Raw genomic sequence first — 26,439 nt, 5'->3', positions numbered from 1 at the left:
AGTTCTAACTTTGCTGGAGTTTTCATTTTGTTTTTAGTGATAGGTTTTTCAGTGACCTTCTCACTCATTGTTTTAGTTTATTGTTTGGGATATTTTTGCAGTGACACTAAATCATAGTTTTACCAAAGCAAATAACTTGCAGCACTATCAACAAGCTTCAAATACTCTTCCAGTGCATGTATGTGGTGTTGTATTGTGAAAGTAGCAACTACAGATGTTTCTTTTTAAACTAATTTTAAGTCCTGTGAGAATGGCATACTGGGCAAGAAAATGGCAACCCTTCAGGCAGCTTTCTGGTACAGCCGCATAAACTTCACTGACATAAATGTTCGCTGCATTATTTCTAATGCATTTTAATGAGCATGATTAAACTCCATAGCAACAGAACAGAATCATAACAATAAATGCTGTTTTCACTATCCTCTAGAAGTGCAAGTTTACCTCAACACACTAATCTAGTAACGTTTTTTTTTTTGCCACGCTTACTTGCAGACTTTACACTAGTAAACTTTAAGGTCATCTTATTTGTACTAAAGAACAATTTATGAATATACTCAACCACATTAAAGGGCTATAACTAAAACATTTGCAATAACACTACTTAACTGAGGGCAAAGCGTAAAGAGCAATTTCTTTACCATTCTAAGACTATTTCTAAAGACTAGGTGACACCATCCAGCAACAAATGCATTTCATTTTGCTGGTATGTGCTGCTAGATATAGATGCTTTTGTGACCAAGTTATTTCAAAATGTCTTGCTTTTTGCTTTATGTAATGGAGACAGCAGTGAATTAAGGAAGTACTTAAAGGCTGAACTTTATATGAAGTAAGCCAACCAAATTCTGCAGAGCAGAGGTATGGCATATGTGCATGTCATTAGCGAGGTTCAGGAATAAGCATGGAATAAGGCTCAGTAAAGGAGGTATCATTTGCTCTCTTTCCTCAGAGCAAATACTAGTTAGCAAGAGGGACAACTTGGAGGATACATAATGCACTCACTGCCTAGCTGGGCCCCTATGGTGATGATCAGGAAGTTAAAGATACAGTAGACGTTACCTACCCAAATGCAATTCGAAGGAAAAGTCAGGTGGGTACATGCAGAGTCACTATTCCAGTACCAAGCTATATGTTGGTACAGACATGTTTGGGGCCCCAATGAAGCAACTACGTAAAAAAGTGAAAATGGGGGGGGGGGGACATTCAAATCCCCTTTCTCCTAAAATAAACACAAGCATGATCAGTAATATAGACATCATCTTTCACTGGCTCTGAAAATTATGACATTATCTGCAGTTTAACTATGTGGATGATCAGGCTTTTCAACAATACTTGTACTATGTTGACAGATACTTACCCTGCTGGCTAAGAGAGTGCTCAAACACAGATTTATAAAGGCTTCGAAATGAGGCACTAAGATCTTCAAAATTATACTCTGTAAAAAGGAGTTTTGTATTTTCTCTTTCTGGCATGTTGTACTGAGACGGTTGTTGAATTGTTAAGGTCTGAGAGACTGGCTCTGAATGGCTTGATACCTGGTAAACAAAAACAGCAGCTGTTAGTGTCAGACCAACATTACAATTTTTAGCTCGGTCATATCTGCAATATACACAGTAGACATTCTAAAACATGCACGGGAACTCATTTCACAGTGAAAACTACCTGCCATGCCTTGTAACAATCCATCTCAACCTTAGTATTGTACAAGCAGATATTTGTTTACTCAAACAACTCTACTAAAGAAATACCCTTGATTTGCAACAATCATAGTAAACAAAGCGGTTTATATTAGATGGCAAGTGGACTGACAGAACCACTTCATCAAAACAGCACTTGTACAAAGGTCACTGTCAAATATCTACAAGAAGTTTGAAAGCAGCATGTACAGTAAGAAAAAGTATTTCAACTTTTCCGATATTATACACACAAATGGGAAAAAGAACAGACAAAATTAGTGTTAGAAAAGGGAGGAGCTGAGCTTTACAATTTTCACCTGAAGAACTTATGTTTCACTGATCTCATGTGTGGCCCTCTTCCAGTATAATAAAGTGATGCCAGTCTTATATTTAGCCAATAATTCTTTTCAATCTTTTACCCATCCATGGCGACTTCTAAAAGATCCAAAAGTCTGCTGAGGAAGGAGCAAAATGGAGCAGGGTCATATAATTGCTTCCACAGCATGATCCTCAAGCTCTTTACCTTTAACAGTTTCACAATAAATTTAGGTATCTGCTTCCACTGTAAGACATTACCAACAGCAGTGTTCTTGGATAGGTCCTAATTTTGATAAGCTTGACTTGAAGTGATCCATCATCTGTATAACAATTTGAAGGATGCAAAACTAATGGTTGATATGGAAACTACAGTCAACCAACTACTGAGTGAACAGTTCTACTGGCTGGCTTTTAATGGAGCTACCGAGGACTTGTACATAAAGCTACCATTACACATCAGGCCTACTGGCTGGTACCTGCAGGTCTTAGAATGATCTAGGCTGTCCATTCTTTCCTCTTGGACTAAATCACCTAAGATAACATTACTCAACACAAGCAGCCCAGCAAATTCTAAGTCTGACCTGGAACTCCAGATTTTCTGAAGTAACCCCCATGCCACCTGTGTCAACAACCATGGCTCATTTTAGTCATCACCACCTTGCCAAACGTAACTATCCAAGAACCCAGCTTCTACTTTTTCAATCCCCAAACCATTCTAGAGTCCACCACTTTCCAGTATTTATTTTTATTTTTTATTTTATTTAACATTTGTTGACCAGGAAAGCAACTAAGACAGAGACTATTTTCAGCAGAGGCCCAGGGAGAAATGCTCCAGATGCATGTCTTTGGATTGTGGGAGGAAACCGGAGTACCTGGAGGAAATGCATGCGAATGCAGGGAGAACATGCAAATTCGCACAAAAGGCACTCCAAACAAGAGTTGAACCTTAGAACCTCTTGCTGTGAGGCGACAATGTTAACTGCTGCACCACTGCACCGACCAAGTATGCCATTGAAGATGACAAGGCTCTAACAGTGCACGTTTTAATAACAACTGTAAAGGACTTGCTCTAGTGGGAGAAAGAAAAAACAAACAAAAAAACAATAGCTTAGGGCAATCACCTGGAAACTATCTGGTTAGACATAGGATGTCCCTTTTTTCATGAAAAGGAAAATCTGATCAGCTTTTCTAAAGGATCTAATTCTGTCAAGATAGTTCCTAAGCTGCCTATGCACATCCAGAGCATGCAGAATCTTTTTTTTTTTCCTGGGCAGAAAACTGGGCAAATGAAGGTCTTAATTTGATGTAAATGCTGAAACCACTTTGGGAATAAACCAGGGGGTTGTTTTTAATCTCTGTGGAATATAAAGCAAAGTTCACCCTCAATGTAATTCAGATATGCTTCTTGCAGATGTCAGAGCAATGATCAGTATGGTTTTCAAAGTTAAAAAGCACAAATCATCCAATGAGCGCGTTCAAGATAACAGTCAACTTTTCCAGCACAAAGTTCATACTTCAAGGAGGAGCAACCTATATGTGAAGAAGTCTCAAACAGCATCACTCCTTTCAGAAACTGTTTTACAACAAAGAAAATGGGGGATCCACAGGTAGACATGTAGAAAAGGCTGCAAGACTAACCTCTACAGAGGACTAAGAGAGGTCAGAGGCAAGTAACTCTCACAAATATTCGAGCTGCAGTGGTACAAGATACACAATGGGACCCTAGTTACTGGCTAGGCACCAACTAGAAAATCACTCCTACTTGCCAAAATAGGATTTTCTAGTAGCAGGTTTTCTTGCCTCCTTCAGTACCTGCTGCACGTCCTCATGAAAAAAGTGCTTAAAAGGTGTTTGAACTGAATTATCCAGGTAATCAGCTGAAGTTGATAGAGACTGGGGTTATCAAACTCCATCTCTCTTGTGCGAGAAGATCCAGTCTGTGAGGAAGCTTGTGCTTAATTGCCCTTGGCCAACTCCATAAGAAGGGAGAAAGTACAGTTGTGTACACTTACCATAAATGTAGATGTTTAAGTGTATTCACTGTTGCAGTTATCACTTGTGGGTTATCCCTGCTGTGGTAGCCCTTGGTTGGCCTGAATACCACAGTCAATTTTTTTTTGCGTTGGCTGCAGTCGCCTGTAGTCTGACGGACAGGTCGTCAGTGCTATAAAGCAGGGCAGCAAATGTCATTACATCAGTTTTTCTTGCCCTAACCCGTCAGAAGCACAAGGAAATAAGGAGAAGTGGTCCTGGTGGCCAAAAACCACTGTGGTAAGGTTATCTCCCCTTAGGGGAAGATGCTAAATGGGGGATGGAGGGAGGGAAACTAGGACTGCAACAGTGAATACACTCGAACATCTACATCTATGGTAAGTGTACACAACTGTATTATGTTCTTCGTGTTTCACTGTTGCAGTCAACACACCTATGGGAGGATTCCCAAAGCTGAGGACAGGTTTGGAAGGAAACGTTACGAGTCCTAGGCATGGGTCAGCAGACCCTGCAGAACTGCAGAGACAAACCCTGCCCTAGACTTAGAAAAAAAGAGGTAGGTGGTAATGCTTTGTAGCGGTATGGACAGAGGTCCAGGTGGCAGCTTCCAAGATGTCCCTGGTAGGGACTCCTCTGAGGAAGGCTGTGGAAGTGGAGGCTGTCCTAGTGGAATGGGTATGGATAGACTTGGGGGGGGGGTTCCTATGTAGTCTGTAGCAAAAATGTATACAGTGTGATATCCATTTGGAAATGGGCTTCCCCTCTGCCCCAGGTGCAAAGCTGACAAGTAGTTGGTCTGTTTTTCTGAAAAGTTTAGTACGGTCCAGATAGTATTTGAGTTGTCTGTGCATGTCTAGCGAGTGTAGAATTCTTTCCCCCGTGTTTTGAGGGTTGGCAAAGAGGGTGGATAGGTGTACGGCCTGGCTGAGGGTCACATCAGATACCACTTTGGTCATAAATGAGGGGTTAGTCCTCAGGGAAATCCTGTCTGCATGGAAAATGATGAAGGGCTCAACAGCCATGAGAGCTTGAAGCACTGAAACCCTTCTGGCTGAGGTGATAGCTAGTGGGAAGGCAGTCTTCCAGAAAAGATATTTCAATTCTGTAAAAACAGTAGGTTCGAAAGGAGTTACGGTTAGTTTTTCTAGAACATAATACAGATCCCAGGGTGGCATGGGAGGACTTCTGGGAGGTCTGACATTAGAAGCCCCTCTGAGGAATTGCTTAATAAAAGGATTACAGAAGAGGGGTGGGTCTGAATTGTAATGGGCAGAAATGGCTGAGGCATGGATTTTAATAGGAGAGAGAGGCCACTATTGTGGAACTCGGCTAGGTAATCCATGATAAGAGGAATGGAAGGATGGGAGGTACTGGCCCCTTTGGACTGGCTCCAAGAGCAGAATATTTTCCATTTCCCTGCGTATTATTTTCTGGTGCTGGGCCTTCTGGTCTCTGTGATGATGACTAGGTGTTTAAGTCAAAGAATTAAGGAACATTTGTATGCCATTAGGGTTAAAAATATTAACAATGCATTATATAGACATACACTTAGTTGCATTGATTATAAAAAAAAAATGTTTATTTTCCATTTTAGAACATGTACCGAAAAATATGAGAAGGGGTTGTTTTAACGACTAGGCTGAACAAAGGGAAACTGCTTGGCAGCTAAGGCTGGGGGCTGATGAGCAGCCAGGTATGAATGATACCAATATAGTGTGTTTTTTGAAAGACAAGAGGTTAAAAATTTATAAAAATGTTTAATTCTACGTGAACAGTATTGCTATTTAACATATGTACGTATTGCTTTTATACATGTATTAATTGTTTTTCATAGTACTACTGTTCGTGATTAACAACGGTTTCAGGTGTATTGTTTAATTAGTGAGGGTGTGCTTTTGTAGTATTTAAGTCAATGGACCTGTTTTGGTTTTTACTACCGTTCTGAAGAAGTTCCTGTTGGGACGAAAGCGACAAAGTTTTTTCGCTAGTTCGTGGTGTTATTTCTGGATCCTGCTCCACCTGAGTGGGTTTGTTTTTGGTTGTGTTGTTGTGGCGCTCCATCCTGTGGAAATCTTTCTTCTGTGTTGGCCTCTGTGATGATGTCTAGGACCTATTTGATTAACAGGGATTCCTTATTAGCTTTTAAAGACAAAAAGTTCCAACCAGTAAATAAAGGCACTGCTCCCGGATAAACCTAAACGCTCAATTTTATTCACAGGTACAAATGCAACTAGCGTTTTCGCCACACTAAACAGGTAGCTTCATCAGAGGTTCAGAACAGCGCGTGAACCGTGCTTTAAATAACAATCAGTTATTTTAAAATGAGGCTAAGCCACCATATTTTCTAAATAAATCAATTAAGTGATTAAAAAGGTACATGTCACTAATAAAATAAAACCTTTACAGTGAAACTTTTATCTTTTTGGCTTTTTGAATTAAAAAACAACACATTAACAAAGTGCATGTTAAATAAAACATTTATACAATATTGAATAGAGTAACACACTCAAACACAAACTAACTGTGCTTTTTTGTGTATTCACCAAAAAGCATGAATTTTAGTAGCTGTAAAAGCACTTGGTTCAACCAAAGTAATGTTTTTTATTTTATTTAAAAACAACTAAATAAACAATGCCAAGTAGTATCAAAACCAACCCTGAAAAATTGAATACCTATTTGGCATAAAAGCATGGCTAAAAGAATATATGTATAGGAAGCCTACAAAAACATAACTTTAAAGTAGTACAAAACTCTGCCTAACAAGACCATTGGTTAAATGTCAGGAGGTACACAATTGCAGTGTCACCTCATATATGACTTAAGCTTCAAATAAGGTGCTATGTTGCAGCTTTCGTTCAAGCCGGGTGCATTAAAAGCGTCCAGCTTGAGCTGCCATAGTAACTCTCTAATTTCCAACAACAAAGATGTGGGGCCACCCCTACTAGAAGCTGGTAGATGGTCAATTCCCATAAACAAGAAAGCATGCTCAGGGAAAGAGTCAATGTGTTTAGCCAAAGCGTTCTCACTTTTCTTGTTTTTAATAGCATAAACATGCTGATAAATCCTGTCTTTAAACCTTCTATCGGTCTTCCCGACATAAAAGGCAGGACAGCAAGAACAAAATGCGATGTAAATAATTGACTTTGTATTACAATTTATTCTATGACAAATGGTAAATTTTTTTCTCTCTAAAGAGAAAAAACTACCTGTTTTAATATGAACACAAAAGTTACAGGAACCACAAGCAAAAGACCCCTTAGTTCTAGAAGAGTTGTCTCCAGGTGTACTGATTTGGAGAAGGTCCTTTATATTACGCCCTCTCCTAAAGACCATCAGCGGTTTATCACCAAGTTTATTGAGCAAAGGTCCATTACTGGAGATAAAAGCCCAATTCTTATATAAAATATCCTGTATCTCTAAGGAGTTCAAATTGAATGTCGAAATGAAACTACATGGGAACACTTTAGTTAGAGTACCTACTGGACTAGCGTCGGAGGAACTTGAGTTCACAATCACATCCCCAGGTGGCCCCTCACACTCAGACATTAAGGAAGTTGTAGAAAGAAGTGGTTTATAAAAGCCACTATTTCTTTTATGCCTTACTTCAACTGTCAAGTCGTCTATCAAACGCTGCGGGTATCCCCGATTGGTAAATAAGTTACTTAGAATCTCACATTCTAGTAAAAAGTCCTCAAACTCACTGCACATGCGAACAGCCCTCACAAGCTGGCCTTTTACTATGGCTCTTTTTTGCTTGGGAGGGTGTGAACTAGTATAGTGGAGGAAGGAGTTCACGTAGGTGTCTTTTCTAAAAATTTCTGATCTAAATGAACCTGGTTGACTACCCCTAGATAGCTTGACATCCAAATAATTAATTACCTCTGTGCCGAAACAATGTGTAAACCTCAAAAAGGGAGTTGTTCGATTCAAGAAGCTAACAAACTGGTCTGCTGTACTAGAATCCCCTTTGAAAAAAACAAAGATATCATCCAGAAAGCAGGTATAAAATACTATTTTGTCACTCCACTCTGGATTACTAAATACATACTTCCTTTCCCAGAATGCCATGAACAAGTTGGCAACGGCTGCTCCACAAGGGGAGCCCATGGCAACACCTCGTTTCTGGATATAAACCTCCCCCTCAAAGGTGAAAAAATTAGAAGTAAGGATGATGTCAAGCAATTCAGTGATGTTGTTAATCTCACTTAAAGGGGCTCCAAGTTCTATCAGGAGAAGCTCTATCCACTCTAGGGCTTCTTGGTGTGGTATAGATGTGTATAAATCCACCACATCGATGGTCAAAAAATTAGTCCCCTCTACCTCTGGTATTTTATTTACTTCAGATAGAAAAGACCAAGAATCCTTGCATATACTAGGTAACAGTTCCACATATTTTTTAAGCAGTGAATCAACGTATTTGGAACAGGGGTAAGTGATGGACGCCCTTCCATCGATAAGAGCTCTCATTGGTGGATCCCCAAGGTTTTTATGGACCTTGGGAATTCCAAACATCACAGGGGTTCTAGCATACAGGATGTCTATGTATTTAAAGGTGTCTTCATCAATTCTTCCACTAATAAACAGGTCTCTAAAATACCCTCTTGTTCTTTTTGAGCACGTATTCATCTCATTAGTGGAAGACTTATTATAAGAATTAGAGTCTAACACCTTGTACATCCGTTCGACATAGTCGCTTTGCTCAAATATGACTAACCCTCCCCCCTTATCAGGTTTTATAATTCTAACACCTGCAAAATGCAAAGCATTAAGAGCTAAAAGTTGCTCTTTTGAGATATTAAACTGGCTAGGGTTGTTCCTGCAAGAATTCGCCATGTGTCTAATATCCAACTCACAAATACACTCGAACATTTTTAATGTGACGTGAAGTGGTGGATTAAACACGCTTGACAGTTTTAATTTGGGGACAGAAGATTTTTCCATGTCACTCAATAATAGTTTAAAATTCAACTTCCTCACATAACACTTTAGGTCCAATAGGACCCTTGCAACGTCACATTTCCTGGACGGAACAAAGGTGTTACCCAGAGCTAACAGTTCTACCAATTCGGGTTCTAAGGTCAGTGATGAAAAATTATAAATTGTAAAATCCCCCTTCTTGTTTACAATAATCTTTGGTAAAACAACGTCTGACTCAAGGTTAGCACTATTAGCTAGTTCCAATTCCTGTTCCCCTTGCGTTGTCTTAGGTTGTTCCTGTTCCCTAAAAAATTATTATTCTCTTTGTTTTGGTTAACATTGGTTTCATTAAAGGAACAAGAAACTGGTGGGTCATTCTGACCCCCATTTTTCTGCCCCCTATTTTGGTTCCTGTTGCTTCTACGAAGAGGTTGTTCCCCTCCCAAGTTGTTAGAATTTCCATCTATGTTATCTAAGTCATCTGTACTTTCAGCACCAATAGGATCAGATGAATTCACTTTGCCAGGGTTATCCTGGCAACACAAGTTAGGGAAAGCTCTGTCTTTAGAGTAGGCAAGCCTATCCCTATATAACTTCTTCGATTTATTTACTTTGAGCTTAACCATGTACGTGTCTATACTGGAAAAGATACGTGAATGGTCAAACTTAAATTGTGCAAACGCCCTATCAATTTTAATTTCACCATCCAACAAGCACACTTCCTCAGTTAGACATTCAATAGCAACAGAATAATGTTTAACAAGTAATTCCAGTAGTTGTATACCTTGCATTTGAAACAAGGCCTTTAAATCAGTTAAAAAAACATTACCATTAATAAGGTTTGAGGGCGTAAAACAAGTTCTCAACCCCTTAGGAATGATGCCTTCATTTAGGCATTGTTTAAAATACGCCACTTCTAGTTGTAATTTACGTAATTTCAATGTCTTAGAATCAAGCAGCTTCAGTTTGTCTGATAAAGAGGTTCCCGAAGTGGCAGCCGGGACCTGGTTCTGCACCAACGAAGAGTCACTGGTAAATTTATTGAAAATAAAAAAATCACCTGTATTATGTATCCATTCGGATATTGTCCCTTCGCCAATAAGTGCGTTTACAAGACCCGTATTATCAGTAGCTGCCTTAGACTGAAAATTGGAAGACTCATTTAGAACAGAACTAGTCCCAGAGTTTAGCGCTCTCATCGGTTGCGCTGCCGGTATGGATCCTTGTGAATCAGTCACCGCTCTGCTGGTAAAAGCACGGTTGAAAGAGCCCTCTGTTACCAGCTTTCTGGATGATATCTTTGTTTTTTTCAAAGGGGATTCTAGTACAGCGGACCAGTTTGTTAGCTTCTTGAATCGAACAACTCCCTTTTTGAGGTTTACACTGTTTCGGCACAGAGGTAATTAATTATTTGGATGTCAAGCTATCTAGGGGTAGTCAACCAGGTTCATTTAGATCAGAAATTTTTAGAAAAGACACCTACGTGAACTCCTTCCTCCACTATACTAGTTCACACCCTCCCAAGCAAAAAAGAGCCATAGTAAAAGGCCAGCTTGTGAGGGCTGTTCGCATGTGCAGTGAGTTTGAGGACTTTTTACTCGAATGTGAGATTCTAAGGAACTTATTTACCAATCGGGGATACCCGCAGCATTTGATAGACGACTTGACAGTTGAAGTAAGACATAAAAGAAATAGTGGCTTTTATAAACCACTTCTTTCTACAACTTCCTTAATGTCTGAGTGTGAGGGGCCACCTGGGGATGTGATTGTGAACTCAAGTTCCTCCGACGCTAGTCCAGTAGGTACTCTAACTAAAGTGTTCCCATGTAGTTTCATTTCGACATTCAATTTGAACTCCTTAGAGATACAGGATATTTTATATAAGAATTGGGGCTTTTATCTCCAGTAATGGACCTTTGCTCAATAAACTTGGTGATAAACCGCTGATGGTCTTTAGGAGAGGGCGTAATATAAAGGACCTTCTCCAAATCAGTTCACCTGGAGACAACTCTTCTAGAACTAAGGGGTCTTTTGCTTGTGGTTCCTGTAACTTTTGTGTTCATATTAAAACAGGTAGTTTTTTCTCTTTAGAGAGAAAAAAATTTATCATTTGTCATAGAATAAATTGTAATACAAAGTCAATTATTTACATCGCATTTTGTTCTTGCTGTCCTGCCTTTTATGTCGGGAAGACCGATAGAAGGTTTAAAGACAGGATTTATCAGCATGTTTATGCTATTAAAAACAAGAAAAGTGAGAACGCTTTGGCTAAACACATTGACTCTTTCCCTGAGCATGCTTTCTTGTTTATGGGAATTGACCATCTATCAGCTTCTAGTAGGGGTGGCCCCACATCTTTGTTGTTGGAAATTAGAGAGTTACTATGGCAGCTCAAGCTGGACGCTTTTAATGCACCCGGCTTGAACGAAAGCTGCAACATAGCACCTTATTTGAAGCTTAAGTCATATATGAGGTGACACTGCAATTGTGTACCTCCTGACATTTAACCAATGGTCTTGTTAGGCAGAGTTTTGTACTACTTTAAAGTTATGTTTTTGTAGGCTTCCTATACATATATTCTTTTAGCCATGCTTTTATGCCAAATAGGTATTAAATTTTTCAGGGTTGGTTTTGATACTACTTGGCATTGTTTATTTAGTTGTTTTTAAATAAAATAAAAAACATTACTTTGGTTGAACCAAGTGCTTTTACAGCTACTAAAATTCATGCTTTTTGGTGAATACACAAAAAAGCACAGTTAGTTTGTGTTTGAGTGTGTTACTCTATTCAATATTGTATAAATGTTTTATTTAACATGCACTTAATGCACTTTGTTAATGTGTTGTTTTTTAATTCAAAAAGCCAAAAAGATAAAAGTTTCACTGTAAAGGTTTTATTTTATTAGTGACATGTACCTTTTTAATCACTTAATTGATTTATTTAGAAAATATGGTGGCTTAGCCTCATTTTAAAATAACTGATTGTTATTTAAAGCGCGGTTCTCGCGCTGTTCTGAACCTCTGATGAAGCTACCTGTTTAGTGTGGCGAAAACACTAGTTGCATTTGTACCTGTGAATAAAATTGAGCGTTTAGGTTTATCCGGGAGCAGTGCCTTTATTTACTGGTTGGAACTTTTTGTCTTTGCTGGTTTGTCTTCGTCTTGTATATTCGGAGTGTTATTAGCTTTTAAGGTATAAGCCATGCTGAAAGATGGAGGGTCTATGTCTGGGTGCAGTATTCTCCCCCTCCCCTGGGTCAAGTGGTCTAAGATTAGGGGAAGCTACTTGGGGGGCTGTAACGTCAGGCTCCGCAGTATGGGGTACCAATGCTGTCTGGGCCAATCTGGAGCAATGAGGATGGCCTTTGGTCTCTCCTCCTTTATTTTGATCAGTACCTTGGGAATAAGGGACAAAGAAGGGAGCCCATATACAAACAGGGAGTTCCAGGGGAAGGTCAAGGCATCCACCTTCCATACTTGGAGATGATATTCCCTGGTACAGAACTTTTGCAGCTGGTGGCTGAGGTGCGAGGCAAAAAGATCCACTTCCGGAGTTCCCCACTCCTGAGTGATTTGCAGTAAGAGTTCCCTGTGGAGCTGCCATTCATGGGGGTCCAGTAAGTTTCTGCTTAAGTGGTCTGCCAGGGTGGTGTTGACCCCTGGTAGGTATTGGGCAATTAGGTGCAACAGGGGGTAAGATTATGTCTTACCCTGTTTGTTGATATACCACATTACTGTGGCGTCTGTTTTTATAAGAATCCCTGTCCTGAGATGGGGTTTGAAAGATGTCAGAGCCTTTTGTACTGTCATCATTTCTTTCTGATTGATGAGCAAATGAAGTTGCTGGGCATCCCAAAGACTTGGGTGCATCTGCCTGCTAGGCGAGTGCCCCAAGCAAAGTCTGAAGCATCGGTGGTGATGGTCTGGCCGGCAGGGAGGAGGATGAAGGGAAGACCCTTGTTCCTGGTACAGGCCTCTGCCCACCAGAGGAACTCAACCCTTATACAAGGGATCACAGGGAGAGAGGTCTCCGGGGACTGAGTGCTGGCACCAAAGGTTCTTCTTTAGATACCACTGAAGTTTTCTTATGTGAAGCCTGGCCAAAGAAATGAGAAGGATGCAAGATGCCATGTATCCCAGGGCTTGCAGGAACTTCCTCGTGGTGAGGTGACTTCTGGAAGCCAGCTGGGTAAAGAAGGGAGCAGGAAGCTCTGCTTTTCTAGGGACAGGAAGGCCATTTGGGATGCTGTGTCTAGCAGAACTCCCAAGAAAATGATCTTCTTGGTTGGATTTTGCTTGGATTTCTTCTCGTTTATGGTGAACCTTAGGGAAGTTAGGAGTGATTTAACAAAGAGAAGGTCTTGGAGCAGCTTTTCTTTGCACTCTGCCTTGAATGAGGCAGTCATCCAGGTAAGGGTAAATCTGTACACTTCTTTGTCTGCAGAATGCTATGGCCAGGGCCAAGCATTTGGTGAATACTCTGGGTGCAGTAGATAAGCCAAAGTGCAGCACAGAGAAATGAAAGTGTTGTCAGCCTGCTCTGAAGCGAAGGAATTTCCTGTACGATTCCCTGATGGGGATGTGGAGGCAGGCATCTTTTAGGTCTAGGGTCACTAGCCAGGCATTTTTTGTTAGCATAGGCAGCAGCTGCTGCAAAGTTAGCATTTTGAATCTGGGGACCACCAGGGAGGTCAGAATGGATAGATCCAGGATGGGGCACAAAGTGCCCTCTTTTCTAGGAACAAGGAATAGTCTGGAATAAAATCCTTTGCCTGTTTGATCTGAGGGGACAGGTTCCATTGCCCCCTGGGATATGAGAGTTTGTACCTGTTTCAATGCCTCTGCCCACTGATTTGGAGGCAAGTCTGGGTACCCTCTTGGAATTGGGAGTTTGCTGAAAGATAATTTGTATCCCTGAAAAATGATCTGTAGGACTCATTGGTTCTTTGTTACAGAAAGCCAATTGTCTTTGAAGAGGGACAGCCTTCCTCTGAGTTTTTGGTGAGGGAAGGGAGGGGGGAGGGGAAGTCATTGGGAGTGTTTGCCATAGAAGGTTGGCTTAGAACTCCTTGGCTTAAAGACAGAAGTGGTCCATTGTTTGCTTCTCTGCTGGCCCTGGGATAGGGGCCTGGACGGTCTGTCCCTGTGGGGCTGACCTTGGCCCTGTCTACTAGGTGCAGAGAAGGTCCAGTGCTTAGAGGGAAAGTTCCTGCTGAACTTGGGAGATGGAACCGGAAAGAAATCTTTTACTGTTTGCATAGATTTTGCTTTGTCTTCCATCTTTTTAAGCACCTCTTCTGCCTTTTCCCCCCAAACAAGCGCTCCTTATCCACGGCTGCATCAATAAGCTTAGACTTGACATGATCAGGGAGAAGTTGTACCTTCAGCCATGCATGTCTCCTAATAACAGATCCGGTCACTGCTGCCCTGCTACAGGCTTCTAGGGCATCATATCCACATTGTAATGAGTGTCTGGCCACTTGACAAGCAGAGTGCAGTAAATCTGCTAACTCTTTTGAATTGGCACAGACACGAAAGGAAGCAATTTTCTGTTTTAATAGTTCCAAAGTGTGTTGTTGATATTTCAACATATGGAACTAACGATTGAGTGCTCTGATAGCCAAGGTTGCAGAGGTGTACACTCTTTTTTGCCCCATTTGTCCAGAACTCTGGAGTCCTTGTCAGAACTAGTCTTAGCTCCTTTAGGTCCCTGTGTAATGACCTCTAGGTCTGCAGCAGGATTTCTGTACAGGTATTTGTGACAATCCGGTACTCTGTAGTACCTGTCAGGTTTACTGGGCGCGGGAGGGAGGGCATCAGGGGTAAGCTTGCTTCATGGAAAACATCATCCACCGCTTCTAAAATAGGAGGGATGGCTAGGGGTCTGTGCTGGGGCAGATCCAGAAACTCTCTAAGCCTTTTCTTAGACTGCGGAAAGTCCTGAGATTCCCATTGGAAATGTTCCCTGAGGGAGTGAAGTGTTTCTCCAAAGGAAAGGTCCTCTGGAGGTGAGGCAGAAGGGATGGATTCCTCTGCATCTGAATCCTCATAAGCAGTTAAGGGATGCTGTTCTTCAAAAACTCAACAGTCAGATTCCTCAGAATCCTGTTCTGTCAATTTCTGGAGAAGGGTGCCTTTTCCTTTTAGAAGTTGTGGCCCGAGTACCCTGGATAAGGGAAATGAGATCCTCTGCCATTTTCAGCATTTGTGCTTGGGTTGGTGGAGCAGTAGCAAGATGGTGGCTAGAAGATTTCCTAGGAATGGCCTGGCTTCTAGGTCTGAGAGAATCCGGTCTGAGAGAAACGGTAGTCAGGAGAGAAAACCTTGGTTTCTGTCTAGATTCGGTAGGGTGAAAGACCTCCTCGGAAGCCAATGCCTGCATCGCAGCTCCACACCCAAGTAAGGCAGAGACAGCCAGAGGCCCATTAGACAAAGAAGATTTTTGAGGCATACTGGACTCCGAATGGGTCTCAGAGGCCTGCGTAGATATCGAATCGGGCATCAGGGGCTGCAAAAGCACCTCAATGAATTCTGGAGAACTGATGACCTGCTTAGTGGTAGAGTGTTCAGAAGGCTTAGCCTTGTGTGGTCTTGTTTCTATCTTTATATCTACATTTTTTCGGAATATCCACAGATTCTTGGCTGATGGATGCCATATCGGAATGCAAAGATGGAACACGAAAATAAGTCTACAAAAAGAGTTCTACGGCGAATGGTTCTCGCATTAAAGAGGGCACAGAACCGGCAACAGGGAATGTTGTGGTCTAGGCCTAAACAAGTGACGCAGTAAGAATGGAAGTCTCTGTGTGGGCTCTGCTGTCCACAGGCGAGACAATTGTTAACTTTTAGACATCAGTTAGTGCAAGAAAAAAGGATCCATATTGGGGTACTCAGCTTTAGACGTTTTCAGCTGAAATTCAACTTCTGGTAGCGACCGACCAGCACTCATGTGAACTGCTTCTATGGGCTCCACGGCAAGAACGACTAATGTAATGACATCGGCTGCCTTGCTTTATAGCACTGATGACCTGACATCAAACTACAGCTGAAGGCAGCCAATGCAAAAAAAAAAATTGACACTGGTATTCGGGCCGACCGAGCGCTACCACAGCAGGGATAACCTTCAGGAGATGACTGCAACAGTGAAACACGAAAAACATCCAGTGTTGCCTGGGCCAAGAGGGAGTCACCACTATGATTTTTGGTGTGTCCCTCTGAATCTTCAGAATTACTCTGGATATCAGTGAAAAAACAAGGGAACATTTCCGTCCATGGGAATGAAAACATATCCATTTCTAGGCTTGCTTACAAGGAAGCCCTGGTACACACTTTGTTTAATTTTTCACCTTTAATTGTACATTCTGAAAGGAGGCAAACACCTCTAGCTGAAGTGTTCCCCTCAAATTGATCAGCTTCTGGAAGACCTCCCCATTCAATTTCCAATCATGAGGGTATTTCCTGGTCCTGCTCAGTTTGTCTGCTATGATGTTTTGCTCTGACAAAATTTAAGATACTTGGAGGGTTAAGGAATGGTGTACAGCTACCTCCTAAACCTTTATAGCCAGACTGCATAAACAGTGCAACCTTGCATTTCCCTGCTTGTTTACAGACAATACCACAGTCATGTGGCACACTATCACTTGTAAAGGTCCTGTAATCATAGGTAGAGATGAGATTTCAAGGCATGGATGACAGCCATCAGCTCCTTTATAGTCATGTTCTTTGGTCTGTCTGAAGGACATCACAAGCTTTGCACCTTTACCCCCAAGGGAACTGCTCTCCAAACAAAATGTGTCTGTAAAGAGAGATCGGTTTATAAACTGAGGAGAAAGGTGACTTGCACTCAGCTAAATTTATCATCTCCACCAATGCAGTTCAGTTTTTAGAAAGCCTAAAAGAAAGTTATATACTTACCGTAACTTGGCATCTGTGTTATCCTACATCATTATTCTTCACAGAAGGGTCTTGGATCCAACATCGGATCTGACCTGGCAACTTCAGCATAGATGGATCCAAGGCTCAAGCTCCTCCCTCTCCCATAATCCCTTGCTGCCCTCTAGCCCTCAGATCACGTTTGCCAACAAGGCTAATAATGCTACTCACAAAAAAGTAGAAAGGAAAAAGGTGTCCTAGACCCACAACACTCAACTTCCTCAGAAGATCCAACGAGGAGGGGGTGGCAGGAGGGGAAATGTGAGAAATAATACCATAGGATAACACAGACTCCAAGTTATGGTAAGTACATAACTCTTTATCTGATGTTATCCATGTCATTATTCCTCACAGAAGGATCAGAGATCCCAGCTACCATACACCCTGAGAGGACTCAAGAAAGGACATGTCGAAGCACTGTGGAACCAAAGGAAGCCCTGTTCTTGGAAACCAAATCCAGCTTGTAATGAGATATAAAGGTGTGAGAATTAGACCAAGTGGCAGCAGCACAATCATAATCAATGGACAGTTTGGCCATGAAAGCTGAGGAAGTAGCCACGGGCCTAGTAGAATGAGCCCGAACATTCCCTGGAACATCAAGATGTTTGTTGGCATAGACTGCAGAAATACTGCTGGAGATCAATTTAGAAATATACACCTTAGAAATGGGGAGGCCACGTCTATTCAGGGAAAAAGCCACAAAGAGCAGATCTGATTTGCGAAACTCCTTTGTCCTATGTAGATAAAATTGGAATTGTCTGTGTACATCGAAAGTATGTAAAATGTACTCTCCTTCATTGGAATAATTGGGAAAGAAAAAGTACAGTTTTGTACCTACCATAAATGTAGATGTCCGATATATATGCAACTGCAGTCCTGACATATGGGTTGTCCTGCCTCAGGCAGCCCTTCGGTCGGACGGATTCCAAAGTCTGGGTCCGGCGTCGGCTGATGTCACCTCCTCCCCGACGTCAGAGCGGCTGGGGTATAAAGGCATCCGCAGACGCCATCTTCTTCAGTGTTTCTTGCCCCAGATGCCAGGTGCCCTCCAAAGGCGGCTAAATTTGGTGAATGGATAAAAAATTCCAGACATGCACAACAGTAATAAACAGATACACCATAACAGATATCCCCAGCTAATAGAGTAAAGGGGGGAATGGACCCAAAAGGAAAAAAGCAGAGGGGTAGGAGGGAGGGAAAACCTGACTGCAGTTGCATATCTATCAGACATCTACATTTATGGTAGGTACAAAACTGTACTATGTCCTTCAAGAATGCAACTGCAGTCCTGACATATGGGTTGAATACCATAGCCAAGCTGGGGGTGGTTGGATCTAAGAAAGGGATGGTGTAGCTAAAATGCCCTGCAGGACTGCCGAAGCAAAGCCTGCTCGGGATCTGGAGTATAAAGGCAGGTTGTAGTGTTTGGTAAATGTATGCACAGAGCTCCATGTAGCAGCCTCTAGAATGTCCTTTGTAGCCACTCCTCTTAGAAAGGCTGTGGATGTGGCTATAGCTCTGGTGGAGTGTGGCCTAATATTGGCTGGCACACCTTTTCCATGGAAAGAGTAACAGAATCTGATTTGAAATTGTTTGTTTGGAGATTGCCTTTCCTTGCACTCCAGCAGCATAGGCTACAAATAGTTGGTCAGACTTTCTGGTGGTCTTTGTTCTGTCCAAGTAGTAGCGTAATTGTCTGTGTATGTCCAAAGTGTGCAGCAGCTTTTCCCCTTATTTTGAGGATTGGGAAAGAAAGTAGGCAGGTGAATTGCTTGATTTAGAGACACCCTGGATATCACTTTTGGCATGAATGAAGGATTGGTTCTTAGAGAAACTCTGTCCTGATGAAAAATGAGAAAGGGAGGTACTGCCATGAGGGCCTGTATCTCCGAGACTCTTCTTGCTGATGTAACTGCCAACAGGAAAACCGTTTTCCAGGAGAGAAATTGCATTTCTGAAGATGCTGCTGGTTCAAAAGGAGGAAGAGTTAATTTTTCCAAGACGAAATTGAGGTCCCATGCAGGTACTGGTGGTTTTCTGGGAGGTTTGATATTCTTTATCCCTCTTAGAAACTGTCTTAGCAAGGGATGCGAAAACACAGGTGGGTCACAGTTGTATTTTGCTGAAGCGTGAATTTTTATGGAAGAATATGAGGGGCCACTATGAAACATTTCCGCCAAGTTTTCTAATATCTGTGGTATGCTCATTACTGATGCATCCTGACCCTTGTTGGCATTCCAGATGATGAATCTGTTCCACTTGGCTGAATACGTTTTTCTGGTGGAAGGTCTGCGTGCTTCCAGCAAGATTTCTTGAACTTTTTTGGAAAGAGAGATATGGGTAAAAGTCATGGAACCCTCCAAGCTGTCAGCTGCAATGTTTGCATGTTTTGATGAACAGTCCTGTAATTGTGCTGAGTTAGAAGCAGAGGCCATTGAGGCAAGTGCCACGGTTTGGTGTGAGTTATGCTCAGCAGCAATGGATACCAGTGCTGCCTTGGCCAGTCTGGAGCTATCAGAATTCCTTTTGGTTGTTCTGCTTTGATCTTCAGTAACACCTTGGGTCAGTAATGGTAGAGGAGGGAATGCATAAATTGTTAGGGAATTCCAGCTGAAGGAGAGAGCATCCGTTCTCCAGGCTAGAGGATGGTGCGTCCTTGTACAGAACTTCTCCAGGAGATGATTGAGGTGAGAAGCAAAGAGATCTATGTCCGGTCTTCCCCATGCACTTGTTATTTGTGAGAAAACGTGTGGATGCAGCATCCATTCGTCCGGATCCAAGAAATTTCTGCTCAGCCTGTCCGCCAGAACATTGTCCTTGCCTGGAACAAACTGGGATTGCAAGTGGATGTTCAGTTTCAGGGATTTTTCCCAAAGAGTCATTGTTAGTCTGCAGAGGGGATAAGAATGAGTGCCTCCCTGCTTGTTTATATACCACATGACAGTGGTGTTGTCTGTCCTTATTAGCAGATGACCTTGCTGAAGGGATGTTCCGAAGGCCTCGATTGCATGTATCACTGCCAACATCTCTTTTTGATTTATGTGCAGATGCATTTCCCTGGGAGTCCATTGCCCTTGAATGCATCTGCCCTCCATGCGCCCCATCCATGATCTGAGGCGTCTGTTGTAATGGTTTGACTTGCTAGAGGTTTGTTGAAAGACATGCCTTTGTTTAAATGACTTGAGCCCACCACAAAAATTCCCTTTGCAGGCATGGAATGAGTGGTATTACGTCTTCTAGATTGTGGCTGTGTTGAGTCCATAAGCTTTTTAGGTACCAATGTAGCTTTCTCATGTGTAGTCTTGCCAGAGGGATCAGAAGAATGCAAGATGCCATGAACCCCAGGGCCTGCAGGATTTTCCTTGCAGTCAGCTGGGTGAGCTTTGCCAGGCTTTTGAAGTAATCTGGTAAATGTTCTTGTTTCTCCTCTGTGAGGAAAGCCATTTGCGATTGTGTGTCCAGTTTGGCTCCTAGAAAAATAATCTGTTGGGATGGCAGTAGTCTTGGTTTTTGAATGTTGACTGTGTATCCCAAAGCCTGTAGTAATTGAATGACATAGTCCAAGTTTCTTATCAAGGTTTGTTTGCTGTCTGCTTGTATAAGGCAGTCGTCCAGGTAAGGGTATATTTGAATCCCCTGGAGCCTGCAATGTGCAATTACTGATGCCAGGCATTTCGTGAATACTCTGGGCGCAGTAGATAAGCCAAACGTCAATGCTGAGAATTGATAATGCTCTGACCCTGCAAGAAATCGGAGGTATCTTCTGCAACTGTGTCTGATTGGGACATGCAGGTATGCCTCCTTGAGGTCCAGAGTAACCAGCCAAGACCCCTTGCCCAGCATGGGAAGGAGTTGCTGTAACGTCAGCATTTTGAATTTTGGCACAATGAGAAAAGTGTTTCGAGTGGACAAGTCCAGGATAGGTCTCCATTGCTTTTCTTTTCTTGGAACAAGGAACAGTCTTGAATAGAATCCCTGGCCTTGTTCCTGAGGAGGAACCTTTTCTATTGCTTTTATTTGTAACAGCTTTGAAACTTGTATGAGTGCCTCTGCCCTTTGATTTTGTGGCAGGTTTGGCATGCCTTGTCTCGTTGGTAAGGTATGGAAGTGGAACCTGTAACCTTTGTCTACTATGTCCAGAATCCATTTGTCCTTGGTTAAAATGTGCCAGTTCTTTGAGAATAAGGATAATTTTCCGCCTAGAGGTGCTTCTCTTTGAGCCTTGGTCGGTGTGAAAGTCAAGTCATTGTGATTGTCCCTGTGGTGCAGCTGAACTCCCCGCGCCACTTCTCTGATTTGGTGGTTGCCATTGGCGGCCCCTGTAGGAGCCTCGGTATTGCCCTCTACCTCGAGCACGCCTGTTTTTTTCCCCTTTGAAACTTGTCAGTGTCCGGAAAGGACCAATTCTTTGAAGGCCAATTCCTGCTGAATCTGGGTGGCTGAACCTGGAGGAAATCCTTGACTGTCTGTACTGATTTAGCCTTTTCCTCAATAGACTTCAACACATCCTGTGCATTAGCACCAAAAAGCTTCTGTTTTTCCAGAGGTGCATCTAGGAGCTTTACTTTAACATGGTCTGGCAGTGGCTGTTCTTTCAACCAAGCATGTCTACGTATAACGACCCCTGTCATAGCTGCCCTACATGAAGCTTCCAATGCATCATAACCACACTGAAGAAAATGATTGCTAACCTGCCGAGTGTTATGAACCAAATCCTGCAATGCCTTTCTATCTATAGGCTCAGGAGAGGCTAACTTTTTCTACAAATCATCCATTAAGTAATCCTGGTACTGAAACATATGAAAAAGGCAGTTAAGTGACCTCATGGCAAGGGTGGAAGAGGTATAAACATTTTCTGCCCCATCTCTCCAGGGACCTAGATTCTCTGTCCGCGGGCAAAGGGTTTTTGGCCGAGGAAGTAGCCACTCCTTTGGGCCCCTGAGAAATAGTTTCTAGATCCAAGGAGTGGGCCTTAGAGATGCTTGAGTTTCAGGAACCCTGTAATATCTGTCTGGCTTGACAGGAGCAGGAGGGAGAGAATCAGGGGAAGCACTGGAGTCTGAGTATACATCATCCAAGACATCCAACACTGGAGGAATAGCTAATGGTCTGTGCTGGGGTAACTTAAGGAAGGTACGTAGCCTTTTCCTGGAGTCAGAGAATTCCTGACCCTGCCACTGAAAATGTTCTCTCATGGAGTGGAGAACTTCTCTGAAATAAATATCCTCTGGAGGAGAGGCAGAAGGAATTGATTCCTCAGCATCAGAGTCCTCGTAGGCCTGGAAGGATTCTTCCTGGGTATCTGAGTGCTCTGAATCCCCAGAGGCTTCATCTGAAGAGAGGGTGTCTGTTTGCTCAGTTCTAGGCCTTTTATCTGCAGGTGGCTGAGAACCTCTGTCTGGGTGCGGCTGAGAACCTCTGATTAGAGAGATTAGATCTGCAGCTAGAGTCATGATCCGTTTATCAGAAGAAGGGCCCTGGGAAAAAGATTTAGGAGGATGGGCCTTAGCCTGGCTGGCAGCCTTAGCACGTGTGTAGGCCTTGATGGACATGGAGACTGGAGGCCTAACCGCCCCACGTGCAGGAGTAACTTTATCCACAGGTATGGTGTCAGGTAAATCTTGAGCTTCGGGTTCGGGAGGAAAATCAACAACCGGCACCAGGGAAACCTCCGGGACCGAAGTACGCGGTAAAGTGGTGTTGTCGGCCTGGAGCGGTTGAATTACCGCCTCCGAAGAGACCGATGCACTCGCGGAAGGCTTAGGCGTGGTATCGGTGGAAGACGCGGGCTGAGGATGTCGGTCCCGGTCCTTACGTTTTTTGGAAATATGTGCTGTCGGTTGTTCCAACGGCATGATATAAGCGTATTTTTCGCCAAAAAAGTCTTCGGCAAATTCTGCCCGGCGCCTGAGTGTGCACTTATTAAAGCAAGCACAGGCTGAAACGTCGTGGTCTGGACCCAGGCAGGGAAGGCAGTAAGAATGGAAGTCTTTATGAGGTATTTGTTTACCACAAGACAAACAATTAACCTTTTCAATTTTTTCTGACATCGGCTGAGGCAAGAAAAATGTTCCCCAACGGGGTACTTAGCTTTTTGATGACTTCGGTAACTGAAAACACAGGAGCTGACCGACCGGCACTTGCGAACTGCTTCTGCTTCGGGCACCGCGCGGCAAGAAAGACTGAAGAAGATGGCGTCGGCGGATGCCTTTATACCCCAGCCGCTCCGACGTCAGGGAGGAGGTGACATCAGCCGACGCCAGACCCAGACTTTGGAATCCGGCCGACCGAAGGGCTGCCTGAGGCAGGACAATCCATATGTCAGGACTGCAGTTGCATTCTTGAAGGACATCTGGTAACTGAATATTTTGGTTTAGATTGGATTCAGAGCAAAAAGGATAAAAAGGATTGGTCTAAGACTCTCTATCCTTGTGAAAGACCATATATGGAGGAGCAATTGAAAAAGCTTGCAACTTGGACACCCTATTAGCTGAAGTTATGGCCACCAGCCTTAACTGGCGGCCTTAGAAGGAAAATGCCTTTCATGAAAGCTTTACAGAGCCTGGAAAAGAATGTAGGCGCTCTGTTTAAGAAAACTAGAAATCGCCACCAGCCAGAGCTTAACAGTAGAGAAACTTGCAATGTGGAATGAAGAACATCTTGCCCCGTCCTGAAAAAGTGAAGACAATAACAAGAGGATATCTGATACAGAAGCGGAAAAAGGATCCATATTCCTGTTCTTAGCCAGATAGAAAACCTTTTCCATTTGCTACTATAAACCTTTCTAGTGGAAGGTTTCCGGGAGTCTAGGATAATATTCTTCATGGGGGAAGCTAGCCTGGACTGGTTCAAAATCACTGGAATTGGAGAAACCATGTGGTTAGGCAAAGAGTCCTAAGATTTTGAAGAGGAAGCCCTTAAGGATGGGAGATCAGCTCCTGAAGGGGATCCAGTATCCAAGAGGGATACTTCATATGAAACCTGAGGAAGGGGAACCACGGTTGATGAGGCCAGGAAGGGGCAATGAAGATCAAGGATGCTCTCAAGCATTGCACTTTCTGCCAAACTTTGGGAATAAGAGGGCCAGGAGGATAAGCACAGAGGAGACCCAGAGGCCAATCGTGGACTAGAGTATCCCTTGGTGACTCCCTGCATGGGGGGGGGTCAGGGAAAAGTACACACTGCATATGTTATTGGTTGGGGAGGCAAACAGGTCACAGAACAGCTAACCCCAGAGATCAAAAATCTGCATTACTACCAACAGATTGAGGGACCACTCTTGAGGACTCGAGATGGTTGTGCTGAGTTTGTCGCCCAATGCGTTGGGAGTCCACAGATATATGCATTGCAAGAAGAAAGCACCTGGAGGATATCCCCCATTCCCACACTCTCATGGCCTCTCCCCACAATGGGTAAGATTGTGGTCCCCCCATTTGCTAACATGCTAGACCACTACCATGCTGTCCTTCTGAACTGCAATCGTCCCCAGAGGGAGACAGTCCTGAAAGGCTTGCAACATTAGTAGGACTGCTCTCTACAGGGGACCATGTGCCTTGAACAGTTCTCTCCTGGAAATGCCCCCCCCCCCAAACCCAACAGGGAAGCATCACTGGTCACAGTGACCTTCAGCATAGGGAGTGAAAAAGGCCTGCTTAAGATGATATCATAAGAGTGAAGCCACCAAAGAAGGTGCCGTCTGCATACTGGCATCAATTTTATGGATATGGACAAAGTTTGAGACAGAATGGACCAGTGAACCCACAGGGTCCATTGTAAAACCCACATATGGTACCTTGCGAGAAGAACAAAGTGTATGGCTGCAGCCATGGATCCTAGGGTCTGAAGAATCAAGTGGACCAGAGGATGTGAAAGACTTAAGATCTACATGACCTACTCCTGGATCAGCTGAACTCTGCACAGAGGCAAAGCTGCAATTTCTGAGACAGGGCCTAGCTGGACTCTTATGAACTCTAACCTCTGCATAAGGACCAGATTTGACTTCAACAGTGACTGTAATCCCCAAATGACTGAACAGGAATAGGACATATTGGATTGGCTTGTGACAGTTGATGCCTCATGGGTGTTGTGAGGAGCCAATCGTCGAGGTACGGAAACACCTGAAATCCTGCAGCCGCAGATGAGCCGCTACCACTGCCTCACATCTGGTAAACACCCGGGGGGGGGGAGCTGTGGTGAGTCCAAAGGGTAGGGCTCTGCACTGGTAATGATCGGCCCCTAACTGGAAGTGAAGGTGTCGCCTGGAGTGCCTGTCTATCTTGATGTGATAGTAGGTGTCCTGGAGATCCACTGAGCACATCCAGTCGTCCTTGTGTAAGAAATGCAGAATGGACTGAACAGTGACCATCTGGAACTTGGACTTTTTGACTGATAGATTCGATTCACTGAGCTCCAAAATCAGACATAGGTCCCAGGTCTTTTCTGGCACTAAAAAGAAGTGAGTAAATTCCGGATCCGCTGTCCTGCTGAGACCTCTTGGACAGCTCATTTTTGAAGTTGTTGTTGAACTTCCTTGAAGGACAACTCTCTCTGAATGGGTGGAACATTGGGGAGATACCTTCGTGTTGGAGGGGGTTGAAAAAAGGGAATGAAATAACCCCTGGAAATGATGTTTAACACCCACTGATTGGAGGTATTTTCTGTCCAGTGGGTGAATGGAAAGACGACCCCAACTGCCTCCAGGATACAGCAGTTGGGCAATGCTTTAGGAGCGCTGAAAGGGCTTGCTCAGATAAAGGTTCCTTGGAGCCCTGATTTTGTGGGCCCTCCTGCCTCTAGGGTGGCATCTGACAATGAATCCTCTCCCCTGCCTCAGGAACAGGAATCATCAGGAGCACCCTGGAAGGAAGACCGACTTCCAGAACCACATCTTCCTAGCTCCTCTTTGGGTCTTGGAGAAAGACCTCTGAAGAGTAGAAAACTTGATCCCGGCTGTGTACAAAGTCTTCCCTTCCTGCTCACTACGGGTTCAAAGTGTCCTTCACAGGGGGTCCAAAGAGAGTGGACCCATGAAAGGGAGTGTTGAGCATTGGTAAAAGACTCTTTGAAGGGTTTCACAAACCCGCATAGATGTAACCAAGCATGGTGCCTTACAGCTATGCCGGTACTTGCCACAGCATTGGAAATTAACCACATTGAGGAATTAACAAGGGACATCAGAATATAAAAACTTGGGAGACACCTTCTTGAGATCCTCCACCGGGAGGTGAATTCTTTAAACAAGTTCCTTTGGAGGCAGGTGAAATCTGCCAGGTAATTAACTGCCCTCAGTCCAAAGGTAGCTGAAGCAAAGACACGCTTCCCATGCCGGTCAATTGCTCAAGACTTCCTGTTCTGGGGATGGACAGTGAACCTCTGCCAGCTCCTCCTTGGTGGCAGCAGCAACCATGATGGCATCAACAGGGACTCCTTAGTTCCAGAAGGGTTGGTCTGCAGGAGGGCTAAGGAACTCATCGGCTCGCGTAGGTGTCAGTTTCCTTCCAAGCCCTGCTGGTGATAAGATCCACCAACTCATCAGCAGATGGGGACACCCAGGAAGTAGATGGGCCCATCCCGAAAGCCTTCTGGAACACGGACTCCTCCAAAGATGG

General features: G+C 43.4%; 1 protein-coding gene across 1 annotated transcript in view; it reads right to left on the bottom strand.

Moving 5' to 3' along the window:
- Nucleotides 1-26,439, bottom strand: part of FOXJ3 (forkhead box J3) — a gene marked incomplete in the record, with an annotated part of 1,121,635 nt that overhangs the window by 350,597 nt on the left and 744,599 nt on the right. The window contains 1 exon segment of the mRNA XM_044061784.1: nt 1,355-1,532. Within this exon segment, the coding sequence (XP_043917719.1) occupies nt 1,355-1,532 (178 nt within the window).

The sequence above is a fragment of the Protopterus annectens genome, chromosome 2.part0 (assembly GCF_019279795.1).
Source record: "Protopterus annectens isolate FY-2018-M chromosome 2.part0, PAN1.0, whole genome shotgun sequence".
Lineage (NCBI taxonomy): Eukaryota > Metazoa > Chordata > Ceratodontiformes > Protopteridae > Protopterus > Protopterus annectens.
This window is presented reverse-complemented; position numbering and strand designations above follow the sequence as displayed.